This window comes from Protopterus annectens, chromosome 7.part0 (genome assembly GCF_019279795.1).
Source record: "Protopterus annectens isolate FY-2018-M chromosome 7.part0, PAN1.0, whole genome shotgun sequence".
NCBI lineage: Eukaryota > Metazoa > Chordata > Ceratodontiformes > Protopteridae > Protopterus > Protopterus annectens.
Window position 1 is genome coordinate 1,401,495,455 of NC_056739.1, and position 18,533 is coordinate 1,401,513,987.

At 41.5% G+C, this 18,533-nt stretch overlaps 1 protein-coding gene across 1 annotated transcript in view; it reads right to left on the reverse strand.

Annotated features, from left to right (window-relative positions):
• The window catches only part of DOCK3 (dedicator of cytokinesis 3), a 4,843,230-nt gene that overhangs the window by 44,720 nt on the left and 4,779,977 nt on the right, over positions 1 to 18,533 (reverse strand). The window contains exon 52 of the mRNA XM_044077993.1: positions 12,976 to 13,058. Within this exon, the coding sequence (XP_043933928.1) occupies positions 12,976 to 13,058 (83 nt within the window). The remainder of the gene's footprint in view (positions 1 to 12,975; positions 13,059 to 18,533) is intronic.

The following is an 18,533-nucleotide window of genomic DNA, read 5'->3' on the forward strand; positions in this document are numbered from 1 at the left end:
TAACCCCATTTACCATCACTAAGAACTTTCCTCACAAAATATATAGGGAAACAATAACCTCCTGGGAACAAAATGGATTCTTATGCTGGTTTCAATGTGTAAATAAATTAAATATTTTAGATATACATATGATAAAAACTGCTTACAATATTCCAACACAGGACTGGTTAACCTTACAAAGCATTCTAATGTACACTCAAGATTTATGCAGATTAATTAATAATTCCTCATTTAAAGATATTCCAAATCTAATAGGTTTTCTGTATGAATTTATATATAATAGTTGTGAAAAGAAAAATTCCATTTCAAATCTATATAAAGAGTTAATAACATATGAAACAATTCCCAAACCATCATACTGGCAGTTCTTAACAAAAGGTCAGTCATTGCAGTTAACAGAAGAAATTAAAACTAACATCTTACTATGAGTTAATTACACCTCTAATACACAGTACTGGAAAATATTTAAGTGGAAATACATACATAGAACAATCTGAAGTAGTTAACTTAATTTGTGCATCAACCTATGGGTTATCGGATCCATTTGGATCCGAGCCGGCAGTTTCCAACAGCTGAGATCTGAGCTCCAAGCTCCTCCGCCCTACCCATAATTCCCTGCCATCCCTCTCTGACCTCAGATCTAGTTTGCCGTGGTTACACCAGCAGCTTGATCTCAAGCTTCCAGGCCTTAGAGAGCATTTTTCTGTGAGAAAAATCTTTCTTTTTTTTGATTTAGCTAAAGTTTGTGTGTGAAGTTGTTGAGTGTGTTTTTTAGGATAGTTACCTTAAAGTAGTCGTTAGATCCCCTTTTTTGTATTACCTCACCCCCCCTTTTTTGTGAGAGCATTAGGGTGTGTATGGTTTTGGGGCCTAGTGAGTGTGTTTTAGTTTACCATGGCAGAGGCCCCCAAAACATTTTTTTCTAAATGTACTGAGTGTGGCTATAAGCTCTCCCCAGCGGATGGCCACACTCGGTGCGTTTTATGCCTTGGGGTTGAACACCTGTCATCCAGCTGCACTATTTGTGCAGCGTTCAAACCCAGGGCTCTCAAGGACGGGAGGTCGAAGCTAATTCTGGTGGGACTTCTGCCCCCGGACTCACCTCCGGTCTCCCCGTGACTTCTGCTGCGGCTGCGGCAGCGCCTTCTGCTACTTCCCTTCCCTTGGCCGGGACTCAACCTCCCACCTTTGGCCAAGATGATAGGGAAGCCAGAAGAGAAAAGCGCAGAGAGAAGCATCACAAGTGGCGGGCCGAAACCTCTGCATCGGCTCCGCCAGCCAAGCGGGCTTCTCCCCCTGAGACCTCCGAGCCTTCTCCTTCCCGGCTCCGTTCACCCTGCTTCTCGCCGGGGCCGGAGGAGGAGGAGGCCTGGTCACCTTCGAGGTCATCAAGGTGGCACTCCCATCCCGCCTCGGTGGCCTCCTCTAGGTCCACAAGAAGTTTAACCGATGCAGACTTGGACTGGATGATGCAAAGGTTCCTCCAGGCCCAGCTGCAGATGGGAGTGCTCCTGCCTCCCCCCCCCTCTGGGGGGGAGCTCGACCCCATGTTTTGTCCTGATTGCTCCTTCCCCAACCCGCTTTCTGGGTTCGGGGTCTTCGGAGCCGACTAGCGTTGGAGCCGGGAGACTGTCGGCACCGATAGAGTCGAGTGCTTCAGCGCCGATGGCACCCTCGAGTCTGTTGGGTCCTTTTTCTGCGGATCCGAGCTCTCGGAGCTGAGAGCTAAGCTTCGGATCCAAGACGGTTAGCATGCCTTTGGCTCTGTCCAGGTCAGAGCATGCTGCCCCTTCGGATCCGATCACCTCAGCGCCGGCTCCAATCCGCACTTCCGATCCGAGGGAGGGTCTGCTCTTGAATCCTAGGGAGACCAGCTCTCCTTTGGCCTTCGACATGGTGGAGAGGGTTCTGTCGTGGGACTCCAGGCCCTCGGCCCTAGCTATGGCTCCACCCTGCACTCCCTCTCAGATGGGCCCGACTTCCGTCACCCGGCCCCAGGGACAGCCTGCTCTTACATCACAGATTGTTCCTTTGTTGGAACAGGATGTGGTTGGTGAGACCTCCTTGGACAGCCCCCCCCCGAGGAAGTCCCTCACAAACACAAGTGCAAAAGGAGGCACTTGGACTCCCCTGAGTCCTTGACAGAGGGCACGGACTTGGAGGAAGGGGAAGGCTCCCCAAGATTACCCCCACCGAAGACGTCTCATTTGGAGACATCATGGAGATGCCCAGGATTTGGGGGGGGGTCTGCCCCAAAGCCTACCTTGGATGAGTCCATGTTTCTGGAGGCATTTGAAGCAGGCCCATCTACCTCTTGGGTATCCCCTCCAGCCGATCCCCTGGTAGACCTGATCACTACCAGGGCATGGAAGGAGCTGGACACTGTGTAGCCCGTTCCCAAGAGGCCGGACAGAATTCTTAGCCCCCCCTCGGACAGGTCACATTGGAATAAGGGGTCCCCCATAGATGCCATGTTGGTGGCGGCTGCCACTAAAAGGGAACTAGCCCAGGAGAGTCCCTCGGTCCATCCTCCTGACAAGGAGTCTCGGGTGATGGGCCGCTTGGGGAAGCGGGTGTTTGCTTCAGCCACCTTCTCGGTAAGGTCGCTGAACTATATGGCACATGTAATACGACTCCAGCGGGACCTTATCAAAGAGTACGCTGGGTCACCCCCAAAGTCCATGTCGGCGGAGGACAAACAAGGTTACTCTACCCGAATGGCCACTCTCAGGTCTATTTCCAATACCTCTATGCGGCTACTATCCCATGCTATGGAGGGAGCTGCTAGAGCTAGTGGAGCGGGCATCACCGTAAGGCGACAGGTGTGGCTCCGCCACTGTGATTTCATGGAACCCTTTAAGGTGTCATTCGCTAATGCCCCGTTTGATGGTTCTGCCCTCTTTGGCAAGACCGTACATGAAACCTTGGTCCAGAGTGAGAAAGATGGTAAGACGCTGTCTGCTGTTGGAGTCCGCTTCTCTGCTCCCCAGAGGTCCTTCTCCAAGAACCAAAAGGGGCAGAAGAAGATGTGGTTCTGGAAGTCTCAGAAGTCCCATTTCGCTCAGGACCCCCCTGTCCTTCAGGGGCAGAGGAGGACAGGGTGGATGCCACCCTAGAGGCAGAGGGGGCCCGAAAAACTTTGGGTCCAGAGAACCTTTCTCTGATCGGCCCACGCAGCAACCCTGAGGGGTTACCTGACTGCTCCACTCTGGAGACAGTCGGGGGACATTTCTTGAGGCAGGTAGCAGCTTGGGAGTCCATCACAACAGACCGCTTCGGATTATATCCAGAGGGTACAAGATTCCATTTCTCCATCCCCCTCTCAGACCCAGATCCCTCCCCGATGTTCCACCTGATCAGAGGGAGGCCGCAGCCACAGAAATTCAGCAGCTGCTAGAAAAGGGAGCGATCCAGCACTTTCCCCTAGACCAGTACGGATCAGGCTTTTACTCCAGGTTCTTCTTGGTGCCAAAAAAGACGGGGGACTTAAGACCAATCCTCGACCTTTCTCTCTTGAACCTAGCGGTAACCAAAGAAAAGTTCCGGATGGTCACCCTTCAATCCATTCTCCCCCTCTTGCAGGAGAACAACTGGATGTGGTCCATAGACCTCAAGGATGCGTACTACCATGTTTTGATGGACAGACGATCCAGGAGGTTTCTCCGCTTCAGGCTAGGAGCCAGCCATTACCAATTCAGGGTCCTCCCCTTTGGTCTCACCACAGCCCCTAGGGTGTTCACCAAGGTGTTAACTGTGGTAGCGGCCCACCTGAGACTCCAGGGAATTCAGGTCTTTCCATACCTGGATGACTGGCTCCTAACCGCCCCCACAAGGCATCTACTCTGCACGGCCAGGAATTATTTTCTTCACCTAGCTCCCCGGTTGGGGATCACGATCAATGTGGGAAAACCTTCCCTTCTTCCGACTCGGGTCATAGATTTCATCGGAGCCAGGTTGAACACAAATCAGCTTATAGCCTTCTTGACTCCGGACCGACTGCAATCTCTAAAACTTCATGTGCAGGCCATTCTTCATTGCCCAGCCCCTCCGGCGGAATTGGTCCTGAGGGCCTTAGGCTCGATGGCGGCAACCATCAACCTTTTTCCCATGGCGCGCCTAAACATGAGAATCCTGCAATGGACCCTCCAAGTCCAATGGTCCTTCCTACATTACCCCCTGAGCCATCCTGTTCCTCTCAGCAGGGTTTGCAGGAGCATCCTCTTGTGGTGGCTCCAGTCTCCAGGCCTCCAGAAGAGGCGCCCCTTTTCTATGTCCCCTCCCTTAGCCACAGTGACCACGGACGCCTCTCGCCTCGGGTGGGGGTTCATTGTTTGGGCAGGACCGTCCAAGGCACGTGGAACCATGTGGAGACCTCACTGCATATCAATGTCCTAGAGATGAGGGCAGTGCTGTTAGCGTTGCAAGCACTTCAGAGCCTTCTTCCCGTCGGGACAATTGCGATCCAGACGGACAACATGTCGGTCGTCTGGTATATCAACAAACAAGGGGGAACCAGGTCCTATCCACTTTGTCGAGAGGCCATGAGAGTGTGGGAATGGGCGATTTCCACCAACCATTTTCTCATAGCGACGCACATTCCAGGACGGTCCAACATCCTAGCGGACAGATTGAGTCGCACCATCCTCTTGCCGTATGAGTGGTCTCTGAATGTTAAAGTAGCGAAGCAGATTTTCTCCAAATGGGGTCAACCTTGTTGCGATCTTTTCGCCTCTCCCTCAAACACAAAGTGCAACCACTACTTCGCTCTAATTCCCCCACCTGGGGAATCTCCAAGAGACGATCTGGTGCATGTTTGGCCACCCGGTCTACTTTATGCTAACCCTCCACTTCCCCTGATGCTGAAGTTTCTGCAGAAAGCCAGACGGTTAGGGAGCAGAATAATCCTCATTGCCCCATTCTGGCCTCGTCAGGCTTGGTTCCCATATCTATGGTCTCATCTGGTGAATCCTCCCTGGATTCTAGATCCCATTCCGGATCTGATCTCTCACCCATTGGGCCTGCCGGCCCCGAACCTGTACAACCTCAAGCTCACGGTTTGGTTGATCCATTTCCACTGTTAGCTAGGACTCCCGGTATCTCTTCCCCGGTCAAAGCCATCCTAGTAGCTGCTCACAAGCCGTCTACTAGAAGGGTTTATAATAGCAAATGGAAATGTTTTTCTATCTGGGCAGAGCATCAGAATTTAGACCCCTTTACAGCTCCGTTGCCAGCAATATTAGTCTTTCTATCAGGGTTATTTGACCAAGGTGCTAGTTCCTCCACAGTCAAAGTACAATTGGCAGCTATCTCTCATTACCATGTTGGATGTGATCTGGGTCCTTTGACCTCGTCCAGATTGTGTAAGGCCTTCTTAAAAGGCACCTTCTTACTAAGACCCCCAGTGAAGGATGTAGTCCCTCCTTGGGATTTAGCGCTGGTACTCCAGGCTTTAACAACTTCTCCCTTTGAGCCTGCAGCTTCGGTGGATCTCAAGTTCTTATCCTGGAAAACAGCTTTTCTTGTTGCCATTACTTTGGCAAGAAGGGTTTCAGAACTTCAAGCCCTTTGCGCCAAGCCACCATACTTGACCTTCCATAAAGGTAGAGTATCCCTCAGGACCAATCCCTCCTTTCTGCCCAAAATTGTGTCCGAATCTAACATCAACCAGTTGATTAATTTACCAGTCTTCTTTCCCAATTATCAGAATAAGGGTGAGTACAAGTTGAATTCCTTAGATGTACACAGACAACGACAATTCTATTTACATAGGACAGCTGGTCATAGGGAATCAGACCAGCTGTTTGTATCCTTTGCTAAACCTAGTCTGGGGAAACCTGTTTCGAAAGTCACATTGTCCAGGTCGATTTCCCAGTGTATTCTTCTGGCTTATGAGAGTTCTGGCCGGCCTGCACCTCAGGGAGTCCATGCCCATTCTACTCGGGCTATTTCTACCTCCGCTGCTTTTCGTTCTAGAGTATCTTTGGATGACATTTACTCAGCAGCCACGTGGGCTTTATCTTATACCTTTATAAACCACTATAAGTTAGATTTTGTCTCCAGAGGGAGAGCATCCTTTGGCTCCGCAGTGCTCTGGAACATCCTTCCATGAGGACCTCCCAAGATTCAGGTAGCTGGGGACTCTGTCCCATAGGTTGATGCACAAATTAAGTTAACTACTTCAGATTAAGAAGTTATGTACTCACCATAATGTTCCATCTGAGTAGGTAAACTTCATTTGTCAGCAACTGTCCCTCCCTCCGTCCCCCTGACCTACTTGGATGTTCATGGTATTCCTGTGTCATGACGGATTGTATCCAGGTTAGTCTATAGAGGTGATCCTCTTCTCTGATATTGCAGGTGTTGCTTTAGGCAAACTCGATCTGAGGTCAGAGAGGGATGGCAGGGGATTATGGGTAGGGGGAGGAGCTTGCAGCTCGGATCTCAGCTGTTGGAAACTGCCGGCTCAGATCCGATATGGATCCGATAACCCATAGGTTGCTGACAAATGAAGTTTACCTACTCAGATGGAACGTTATGGTGAGTACATAACTTCTTATTTTTAACACCAGATAGAATTAAAAAGATCAGTTCTACTACAAATGTTTTTTGCTGGAGGTGTGAAAAGTCAAATAAAGCAGACTGGATTCATATTTTTTATGAATTTTGTTGTTGTGCCTTTCGGCTTTTTCCCGGTTAGGGGTCGCCACAGCGGAACTCCGGTCCATTAATGATTGGCATTAGATTTTTACGTGCCGAGTTGCCAGCCCTGACGCACAACCTTCAATGAAGGTACGCCCATTCACACATGTCTCCACACAGAAGACGCTCTAGCTGAGAATCGAAAAGGACAATGTCTTACTGTGAGGCGACAATGCTACCGCAGCACCACCACCTCAGTAAAATTAAATCATATTGGAATGGAATCAATCATTTTTTACAAGCTTTATTTAATGAATCCTTTACCTTAACTAAAGCACTGCTTATACTAAATGTAAATGAAGGTCCCTACCTGAATAAGACAAATATGTATTCGTTATGGACAATACTTGCTATATCTAGGAAATGTGTAACCAGAAGGTGGAATTCAAATACACCCCTGACTTTGGAAGAATTCTACACTTTACTGAAGACAACTGGACCGATGGAAATAAAAATCAAAGAACTACGAATCTATCCCAGGCCATTGGTAAATAATCCATGGAAGAAAGTTATATCTTTGTTGGACACTCTGCAATAATCAATATTGTAGCTCTGATAACCGATCTGTTAATTCTATATTTAATAACATATAGTGTATATAATTGAAAGTCAGGCTATTGTAAATATTATATAGTTATTTTACATAATATTTTTAAATATCATTTTAATGTTATTTTAATTGAAAATAAAAAACTATTTGAGGAAAAAAAAGATATACTGGTAATTAATTGCAGATGCTTATTCAGTTCAATCCTTTCTATGGTTTGTAACAACTAAATCAAGTTGATTGGTAAGGGTTGCTTATTTCCATATGTTATGGACTAATGAGAAACCAGTGCTCAGCTGTTGTGTAACACAATACTCCTTGTTGGTTTGTAGTCCCACATTCTTACAGGGGATGGTGCATCATTCCTTTTCTTTAAACTGTGATATGGCAGGTTGCTCCCACTTCTTCATTATGTACCCTCTGCCATTACCACCAGCTTGCACAATGTGAAACATTTCCTGTGTGCTGTTTCCTTCCATACAGAGTTCACAGTATTCCTGTATGGATAGCAACATATTATTGTCATGATTCTCCTTAATGATTCCTGCTAATGAAAAGACTGTGCAAAAAACACAGTGCAAAATGCATTCTGCAGTATATTTGTACACAGTATTTGTGAATCTACTTGCTCATCACTATTTGTATTTGCAGAAAAAATAACACAATCCCCTGTAGCACACTTCTTTTGACACATGTACATGATGAAGACACTATTACTGCAGATACAAACTAATTCTAACTTCTTCTTTCAGCTGCTCCCATTAGGGGTTGCCATAGCAGATCAACTGTTTCCATTTCTTCCTGTCCTCTGCATCTTGCTCTGTCACACCAACCACTTGCATGTCCTCTCTCACCATATCCATAAACCTTATCTTAGGCCTTCCTCTTTTCCTGTTACCTGGCAGCTTCATCCTTAGCATCTTTTTCCCAATATACTCTGCATCCCTCCTCAGCACATGTCCAAACCAACGTAATCTTGCCTCTCTGGCTTTGTCTCCAAACCTTCCAACCTGGGCTGACCCTCTAATATACTTATTCCAAATCCTGTCCATCCTCGTCACACCCAGTGCAAATCTTAACATCTTCAACTCTGCCATGTCAAGCTCTGACTCCTGCCTTTTTGTCAATGCCACTGTCTCCAACCCATATAACATAGCTAGTCTCACTACCCTCTTGTAGACCTTCCCTTTCACTCTTACTGGTATTCGTCTGTCACAAATCACTCCTGACACTCTTTTCCACCCACTCCATCCTGCCTGTACTCTCTTCTTCACCTCTCTTCCACACTCAGCATTACTCTGAACTGTTGATCCTAAGTACTTAAACTCATTCACCTTCGCCACCTCTACTCCCTGCATTCTCACCATTCCTCTATCCTCCCTCACATTCACACAGATATATTCTGTCTTAGTCCTGCTGACCTTCATTCCTCTTCTCTCTAGAGCATATCTCCACCTCTCCAGCATCTCCTCCACCTGTTCCCTACTCTCACTACAGATCACAATATCATCTGCAAACATCACAGTCCACGGGGACTCCTGTCTGATCTCGTCTGTCAACCTGTCCATCACCATTGCAAATAAGAAAGGGCTCAGAGCTGATCCTTGATGTAATCCCACCTCCACCTTAAACGCATCTGTCACTCCCACCGCAGACCTCACTGCTGTCACACTACCCTAATACATATCCTGTACCACTCTTACATACTTCTCTGACACTCCCAATTTCCTCATACAATACCACAACTCCTCACTAGGTACCCTGTCATATGCTTTCTCTAAATCCACAAAGATACAATAATTCTGACTACTTTCTGAAATAACTTGTGACATTAAGATTATTCTGCTTCATTAGTTTCAGTAGCTAAGAAAGTCTGTCAGATATTTTTTCAAAAAAAAAATGTAATGGGAAGTCCATACACAAAGCCAACACAACAGATTTTTTGTTCTCCAAATGTATCTTCAAATGTGCATATGTTAACAGGCATGCAGTACAAGAGACTATTAATAGGCCTAGGACAAATTCCCATTTGCCCCAAAACAGTCAAGGTCATACAGTATGCAAATGAAGTCTGAGGGAATCAATCCCGATACCACAAGAAGTAGCTAGGCAACAGCTTATAACCTTAGTCCTTTGAGCCAACTTCCAGACTTAGGTTTTTTTTTTTTCAACAGACTTAGGTTTTTTGAGGTCTACTCTTAGCACTTTATTACAACTTAAGCAGCGGTAGCCTTACTTGTGGCAAAGTCTGTGTGGCTCTTGGTACTCTAACAAGGACGGCCTATTATCTTCCTTAAACTCTCCTATACCACATTTAATCAACAAATCAATATACTCATTCCCATCTAATGCATCTGTATGACTTGATATATGAATTAATGTGGCCCTAACATTGTCATACATTGCAAGATATCAGCAGTACAGCTGAGAATCCAGAACCCACCCCAAGAGAAAAAGAGAAAGTACAACATGCCACTTTTCCTGACAAAAAATGAAAACAAATGAAAACAAACTCAGCAGGAGAACAGGGAAGAGACTAGACAGACGTGTGTGTACTTATTTTATTTTTATTTTTTTTTTTTAAAGAAAAGGCGTTTACACAAACAAAAAAGCTTCTGCTTCTTCATGATGAAGAAAAAAAATGAAATGAAATATAAGACACACAACCGGAAATGTAATTACGTCATTAAAAACAATATTAGTCATTTAACTCATGGACTTCCTGTTGAGTTTTCTTCACTTTTCCTGACAAGATCTACCAGTGGTCTGACTTTGTTCCTTAACGTGGACTGCTAAAGTACAACTCAACATCCTCTCAAATGAAAATTTTTACATTTACTTATAAACGTGCATTACCTGCACAAAGCTAAAGTATATTTGCATAACATCTTTTCCGCACTGCATAAATGTGTGTATTTGACTCTCATAAGATCTAGTGTTTCAGGGAAATCTTTTCAGGGAACCCTTTTTAGTGGATGTGGGCTAGAATATTAAGAATAATAATATTAAGAACAATATTTGTTGACAAAGACATCAGCTTGTTTGTACAATGGTCAAGAGCTTATTAAATTAATTTATGATGTCAGAACATGCCTGGATATATTAATTTAAATAGGCCTGATGTACTTCCCTTCATACACAATAATATTCTACAAAAGGAGAGGCTGAAAAATGATTTTGTCCCTATATATATATATATATATATATATATATACACATATATATATATATATATATATATATATATATATATATATATATATATATATATATATATATATATATATATATATATATATATATACATATGTATATATATATATATATATATATATATATATATATATATATATATATAGAGGAGCCCTTCATTTGATCGAACATTCAAATATTCGAAACTCATATGGCTGACACCATATGAGCGAACATTTGAAAGGCTGACAAATGATAGCGTAGGTCCCGCTGCAGTGCGGGACTGGGAGATTCCCCTTTCCTGCACTGTAGTGCGATCTCAGAGTGAGAATATTTAAGTATCAGGGGGTGTGGGGGGTGTAGGGGGGCTTGCCTCCCTGCATAACACAGTTTTACAGGTAGGTAAATGGTGCTATTTCAGGATTTCGGTCTTTCAGAATTTCGATCATATGGTGTCGGCCATATGAAAGCCGGCATTCTGAATGGTCGACATTCTGAAGTAGACCCATATATATATATATATATATATATATATATATATATATATATATATATATATAAAATGTTTCTAGTAAATAGTACACTGTGATTGGATTGAAGAGGCAAAATGTAAAACCAATAACACCATATAAACCTCCATGCAAACATCATGGCTTCATCTTGAAAATTATACTGAAAACACATCAGCACTATGGAAATCACAAATTAAATAAATAAAAAACTCCTGTAAAAGTCATTACCTGATACAGATACATTTCCTGATATACTATAGTTTACTGTACATGTTACACAGCTAAGTTCTTTTCCTACTGTGGGTTGAATAAAGTTTATCTGTTAGATATTTACTAATATTGAGTTACAGTAAGTTGTAACAAGGGAGGATGTACTTCTTGTGTTTATTAACCTTAAGCATTTCTCTTGACCATCACAAATATAGCTTTAAATCAAATTAAAACATGTTTGCAGTCCACAGTTTGGTTCTTTTGGAACGATGACTTGTCAGAAATGCCATGGAAAGTACTGGCGACCAGATCAAACCCAACATGTTTGTTAATGGGTAAGGAAGTGTTTGAGTTAAGAGAGGGAGGTAAATGGCCAAACAATGGGAGGATCATATTCATAGGAGATTCAAGAGGCAGTTTGGAAGCAGAGTGTCCATCCTGGAATTGAAGGACTTTTTCATAACTTTTTATTATCAAAAGTATTTTCAGATGTTAGATTCCTGACTTCAAAAGGAGTATGGTCTTACTGGATCCATTTAGGAGTATTGAGGGATTTCACTTGTTTGGGCTGAAGGGACTATGCTTATTTCAAAATTTAATAGGCAGAGTTAACATTATCCAGCATGATTTTCATACATATTTTACAAATTTGCCACCTAGCGATTGCTGAGTGGTGTGGTTGGTCTATCTCAAATGTGATGGTAACTTGTCTTGTAGACTTTTTTTTGTTTTTAGTAAAATTCCCGACGGAGATTTGTTTTCTGGACTGGTTAGTAATTTGACTACTTTGGTGGAGTTTAGACCCGAATGTTTTTGGGCTATGTGAGAAGAACAATTGCAAAGAAGTTTGTAGGCACAATGCAGCTTTCGTAGCTAAATTAGGTTCAGTGCAGTGATGTATTTATCTCCAGAAGCTCCTTCATGCTATTTTTCTACATCACATTGACGGTATTTGATGTCAGCATCACCAAAACATAATGCACACATATAAAAAGAATCAAATCCAACATCAGTTATTTTATTTAGTTAATGAAAAACTAGCCTATGACAGTTTACCACTCAAAAGAAATGTGAAATGGAATGAAGTATTACAACCCTGGGTGTGAGTAGTTCCACTGTGCTTTGCAACTGACAAGAGATGAAGGAAAGCTACTGATAAGTACTACTTTTGTACAAATAAAAATAAATCTATGCAGCTATGAGTGACCCAGCAACCATGTCTAAGTACAAAATGTCATAACCTTCAGTCCTATCCATCCCATAAGTAGAATGCAGTTATTAATTTTATGTACATGAGACAACTGCTTATATCAGATTCAAGAACTGTTCACTGTTTAATCTCCCATCATTTCTTGGCAAAAGTAATACAATAAAAGCTCTACCAACTGAAATAGCTTGTCAGATAAACAGATGCATCAGCCATATCCATAGCCATCCCAGCATTAGCCCCCTGTCGCATACTTTAAAATTCTCTGAAATTGCACCTCTATTGCAGAAATGATAAGTTACAATTTCAAATAACAAAATAAAGTGGACTGGTCCTACAGATGTGTAGATTTGAATCCTAGCATGTGCTGCTACTGTATACATGTACACAGGTCTTTAAAGGCTGGAGCTGATTAATACAGTGTGCTGCAAGCCATTGTTTTAGAAGAGTAGAATACACATGCATTTAGAAGACTGTTATCTATTAAGGTGACATAACAATAGGCAACTGTTAGAAGGAAAAGCTGGTGGAGGGAAGAGTAAACAGTTTATCCACAGTGTATTGTTTTCATGCTTCATATAAAATTCAAACTGAAATGGTGGTACCACCTTGCGCAGTGTCCGAGCAGGAAGTGCTGGAGGTCCATCACCCATGTGGTGAAGGAAGGCATCAAAATGCATGGAATAGTGACCTGAAAAGTTTGAAAGACAAACAATAATAAATTAGTATGTGCTCCTATTAACATTTCGATCAGAAATACACTTGTATCAGCAGCATTCTATAGGATAGCTTGGGTAACATGCAGCTTTTGATTGCCAGTGAACCATGCTGCCAGTTAAATTTTACAGCAGATATCTATAAATGCTATGATCTCATGTGTCTGGCAAGAAAGTCAGTAACAAAACCACTGGCAGTTTTATTGTGGGCTAACTACCCCACTCTCTGCTTTTATCATCTAGCTGCCCATTTCTGAAGCCTCATTTACTGCCTTTGACAAATAAGTACCCATAATCATGGTCTGACAGTCTTAGGTCTGGCTGCCCTTAGACTGAGTTATTGCAATTGTTTTGTTTTTTTTTCAGTCTGTTAGCACAGATGATTAGTGTAATTAGCTATTACTTTAACATCAGTTAATGCCACAGTAGTACCATACTGCAATAAACTGTTAGCTACTACTAATTATGGCCTTGTGTCCTGCATTCTGTGAAAATTTGGCAATTTTTACTACCTCTCCGTAAACTGTGTTTTGCTTATCAACATGACTTTGGTTTGTTTAGCATTTAAATGCATCACCTCAGCTATTACATTAGGCTGCCAGTGCTCTGCTAGCCTGACCTCTAAGACTGCCCTTGAGTTCTAAGTTGCTTAACAATATAATCTTCTTAACTGCTTCTGAAAGTCAGCTGCCCATTAAATTACTGAATTTACAACCCTAAGTGTTAATTGCCCACTGGAATAAAGCCCACTCCTTATTTTGAGTGGTAAATATCCACACACATCATTTACAGTACTGTACTTTTTATGATAGCTATCTCAGTTCATAACTGACTTCTAACAGAGCCTTAACAGGGAACATATGCAGCAATTAAATTAACCTTTGTAACAACAGCTTAACTTCAGTTTCATAAAAAAGAGATCCATAGCAACTTAAAATGTAATCTTTTTTACTTGTAACTCTAGAAAGTCCAATATAATGGCAACTTTAATTTACTTTTCCTCAAGCATTTTTGCCATGTATTGGCTTATCTTAAATAACTAAGATGTTCTGACTGGTTTTGATATACATAAAATCACTTTTAAATATATAATTCTTTCCAGAAAACCAGAAACCTTAACACTTCCAGATGTTCTGTTTCTAATCGCCGACATGACCTTCTCATCTCTGATGTCCATTTGATTCTTAATCTTAACTTTCACTTTATTCCCATCGTGGCTGCCCTCTCCACATTCATCCCTCCGATTCATTTCTTACTACCACTGAGCCTGCAGCTAGGACATGTTACTTCACATGTCTTTCATACTGAGCATTGTTAAACAGTCACTGAATGAAAAAAAAATGATCAGGATTCTGCCGTTATACTAAGAGAGAAATGGAAAAGAAAGAATGAGGTAGACCTTGGTATATCTGAATATAGTCTATGTTTCAAGGATCAAGAAGAAAGAGAAGTAAGAACAGCAATGTACTTTAATGATAGCATTCATGTTGGAGCCATAAATTATAATTACATAAATAAAAATGTGAACATACTACACATTAAATGTAATATCAAAGTAGTTCTAGTTTTCTATTACATTGGCTTCTCCAGATAATGATGGTGGCAGTACTTTAAGAGAGAATTATGTACCATAATAATACAAATTAATACTGATAATCGATGATCTTAACTTTTGTAAAGTGAATAGGCATGGATGAGGTCATTCATTAATACCAGAATAAAACAACTGCTTATGTCTGCTGGACCTAATAGTCCAACACAGATCAAAAACAGGAAACAGTGTATCCTGCATGTTAATAAAGGGACCCAAGTTGAGAATGACTGTATCATGTACAAATGCATAAAAAATGCATTAAAGAGTATCACCTCTAAGGAGCAGTTACAAGTGGCTATTTATTTAATAGCCGGGTTGCATTGACCGGCCTGGTTAAGCCACTGAAATACAAATCAGTGAAATAAATTGCATGAACAAGAGGCAGTCCCATAATGGATGAGGAGGAAGGAGAGGGAGGTTGTAAGGGAAGACGAAGATGTGTCATTGAATTTGAGGCATATGGTACTAAGCCGCAACAGGACTTCGTGGGGCTTTTCAAGTACAGGATGGCTGTGGGTTAGTGACTGTCCTACCACACAAACATTCCTGACTTTAAGGCTTGTTTTTTTGTTATTACATGACTAGATTGTAGAATCCCACTAGTACAGACAGGTAATACTCAAGGATGGCAATGGCCTGGTTCCTCTAGTCTAGACCATTGTTTGGCTCCCTCAGTCTCCGTTTTCGTCTTTGTGACTTTGAGCAAATTGATTTGTATGGTCTGTGTTCAAAGATACAGTTGACAGAACCACAAGGTGATCATATGTCTTCCTTGAGGACCAGTATTAACTAAGTAAATAAATAAGTATAGTGATCGTATGTATATTATGCCAATATTTAGAATTCTTCAGCAAAATAATTGGGAGGTATGCAACAATGTGGTATGGAATATAACTCATCTTTTCTGAAGAATTCTAGACAATGATAAAATTAAAGGTGGTACACTGGGATAATTTGAAAACATTAATCATATTCATGTAAAAAGATTGTAGAACAACAGCTTTTGCTCCAAAATGCATTTTATGGACAACACAAGCTATGAAATTCAAGCGTCTGCCATTATTGACTAACTGCAATCCTCAGTGATTGAAAAGGTAATCAAGAATATACTGATGGACAGGAGAAATATGATGTACAATCCAGGAGGTTCTGTAAGATTCTTGACAAAGGAGCTGCATGCTTCAATGTGTTGCTTTCCTACACATTGACAATATCAGAAGACTGCAGTTTGCCACCCTCCTGTTTGGTAGAGGCGATACCTTAGGGTCTGCAGACCAAGCAACCTGGGTTTGAGTACCACCCTTTACTCAATGTGGTTAATGGGGGAAGAAACACTGAGCTTTGTAAGCCTTTTAGATGAAGAGACATGTCCCAACAAGCCAAGGCAATGCATCACATGGCACGTCCCCATCCGTGATCTGACCTTCAGCAAAATTGTCCAGTGGTGTATGCAGACTTTGGCCATCACCAATCCACAAAGTACAAAAATACACCTGGCTGAAGAGATTCACCTTGTCATTTGAAATGAACCAATGAAAATGAAAAGTGACATTTTGTCTTTGATCATGCATAAAAATAAATTTATTTGGCATAGGCAAATGATAAGCCTTCACTTTAAGATGTTCCATAAAACTGATAGGGTTAACATAAAATTCTTTTTATAGTCTTAAAGCAATGAATGTTTTATATAGAAGACTTTTCTTAAATGCACTGTGAATATTTACATGTAACAAATTCTGAAAGAAATGCTTTTATACATTATTCTGAATGAGTATACATGTAGTGAACATTTAGACTTAAGGAGTGGCTTGTGAAACAAACACTTTTATGTTGTTTCTTTAATTAAATTTATGAATACATGCATTCATTTTAATCTGATGTTAATTAATTCATTGAAGTGTACTGTTACTAATTCACAAGTGGCACACAAAGGTACCATTAGGCACCTTTTTACTAACTTAAACTGACTGCTGTACTATGAAAGCTTATTCTTTACCAGTAATATTCACTATAAGCGCAAGGTTATCCATGCCCAGTGAAACTACTTTTTGTATAAAGTGTACGTGAGTAAAGTTCATAATTATACTGAAAGGCAAAGCAAGTTTATAATATTATAATCTGGAAAGTTTGAAGGATGTAGAAAGCATGGAAATTCAAAAGCTGATTGGTGCTATCAGTCGTTAAGAGAATTGAAGAAAAAAAATAAAAAAAAATGTTGGCGGCATCTTACTCCAGTATTTTTCTAAAAATGGACCACGGCACAACCAAATGTTAATAAGAAGTTAAAAGAATCAAAAACAGTATAAAAACATGCTACATACAGTATAGTGAAAAGAAGACATTTGTACGAGCACATTTACAGAAAAACGCTAGAGCAACACACCCACTTATACAACAAGGGGTGTAAGTGAAATGATTTTCCTTTTATCAATATTGTAAGGATCTTTTTAAAGGAAAATACAAAGTCAGAAGATGGTAAAGTAGTGACATAGTGATAGCATCTCAGGTCAGGAGAGTTAGCAGAAAATTCACTTAAAATTACAAATCCCCAGAATCAGATCACATACAACCCTGGTTACTTAAAAGACATATAGATGCCAACCACAGAAGCATTAGTCCCAGTCTTATTTTATCAATGACAGTAATTCAGTTTGCAATGAAAACATATTCTTTGAAATAATACAGTAAGGTGCATACTCCAATGTTGTTGCACTAAGCATAGTTTTCCAGGGTCTATGTTCAGCCATCGAATGGACTAAACATGGAACGGCTGACCACTAATCAGCAAATGGTCAGTCAGCAAATGATCAGTTCAGCGAACCTGTGAGATGGGGAAAGTAACTTGTCCAACACTTTCCCATCTCGCATATGGCAGTGTTTCAAACCCCTTTTCTCCACTGTAGTGTGGTCTTGGAGTTGGTATATATACAGTAAGGAAGGTGTGGGGGAGAAGCCTCCCCACCTGGTTGGGTTTGGAACACTGCCATGTGTGAGATGGGGAAGTGTTGGACAACTAGTTTCTCCCCCCCCCCCCCAAAGGTTTGATGTAGTTAATGTTCGCTGAATGGACATTCACTGAATTGGGTTTGATATTCAGCTGTTCAATGTTTAGTCCATTCGATAGCTGAACATAGACCCAGTTTTCCCTTAGTAACTAGATCTATTTTCAGACTGGTGTTGGAAAGGCTTACTTTGGCACTATAAATCCATAAAATATAATTGTTCATAGGTTCATAAGTATATACCAGACTTATGACCACTAGACCCTTTACATGCCTAGCCATGCAACTCAACCCAAATCTGCCCCTATATATATATATATATATATATATATATATATATATATATATATATATATATATATATACATACATATATCATGGGCATTTGTTAGGAGGGAGGAGTATATTAGGAAGCTTATAGAGGTTATGTAGAGGTTACTTTAGTTTGGGCATTACTATCTGCCTCTTTTTGTTGGAGATATGGGGGCCAGATCCAGGGTGAATTCTGATTTTCTAACCATTGGTCAAGGTTACACTTATATACAATTAGGGATGGACTCTGCTTCACATGGACTGGAAGCCTGTTCAAGAGCATGGAGATCCTCTGAGATAAACATCTGTCTTGCTAATATCTTATTTATCTCAGAAGTAAAATTTAAATTGGTGGATGTAGTGGTTCTGATACTGCTCATTTTGTTGATGTGCAAATGGTCCATCATAGCTGGATCTGAGGATGCCCTGTATGCCAATCTCTGTAACCTGTAGGAGACAGAGTGTAGAGAAAGGGCTGTCTACCAGAAGTAAACCCAGATCTAACATAAAAAACAAACCACATTGGTGGAATCCTTACCTTA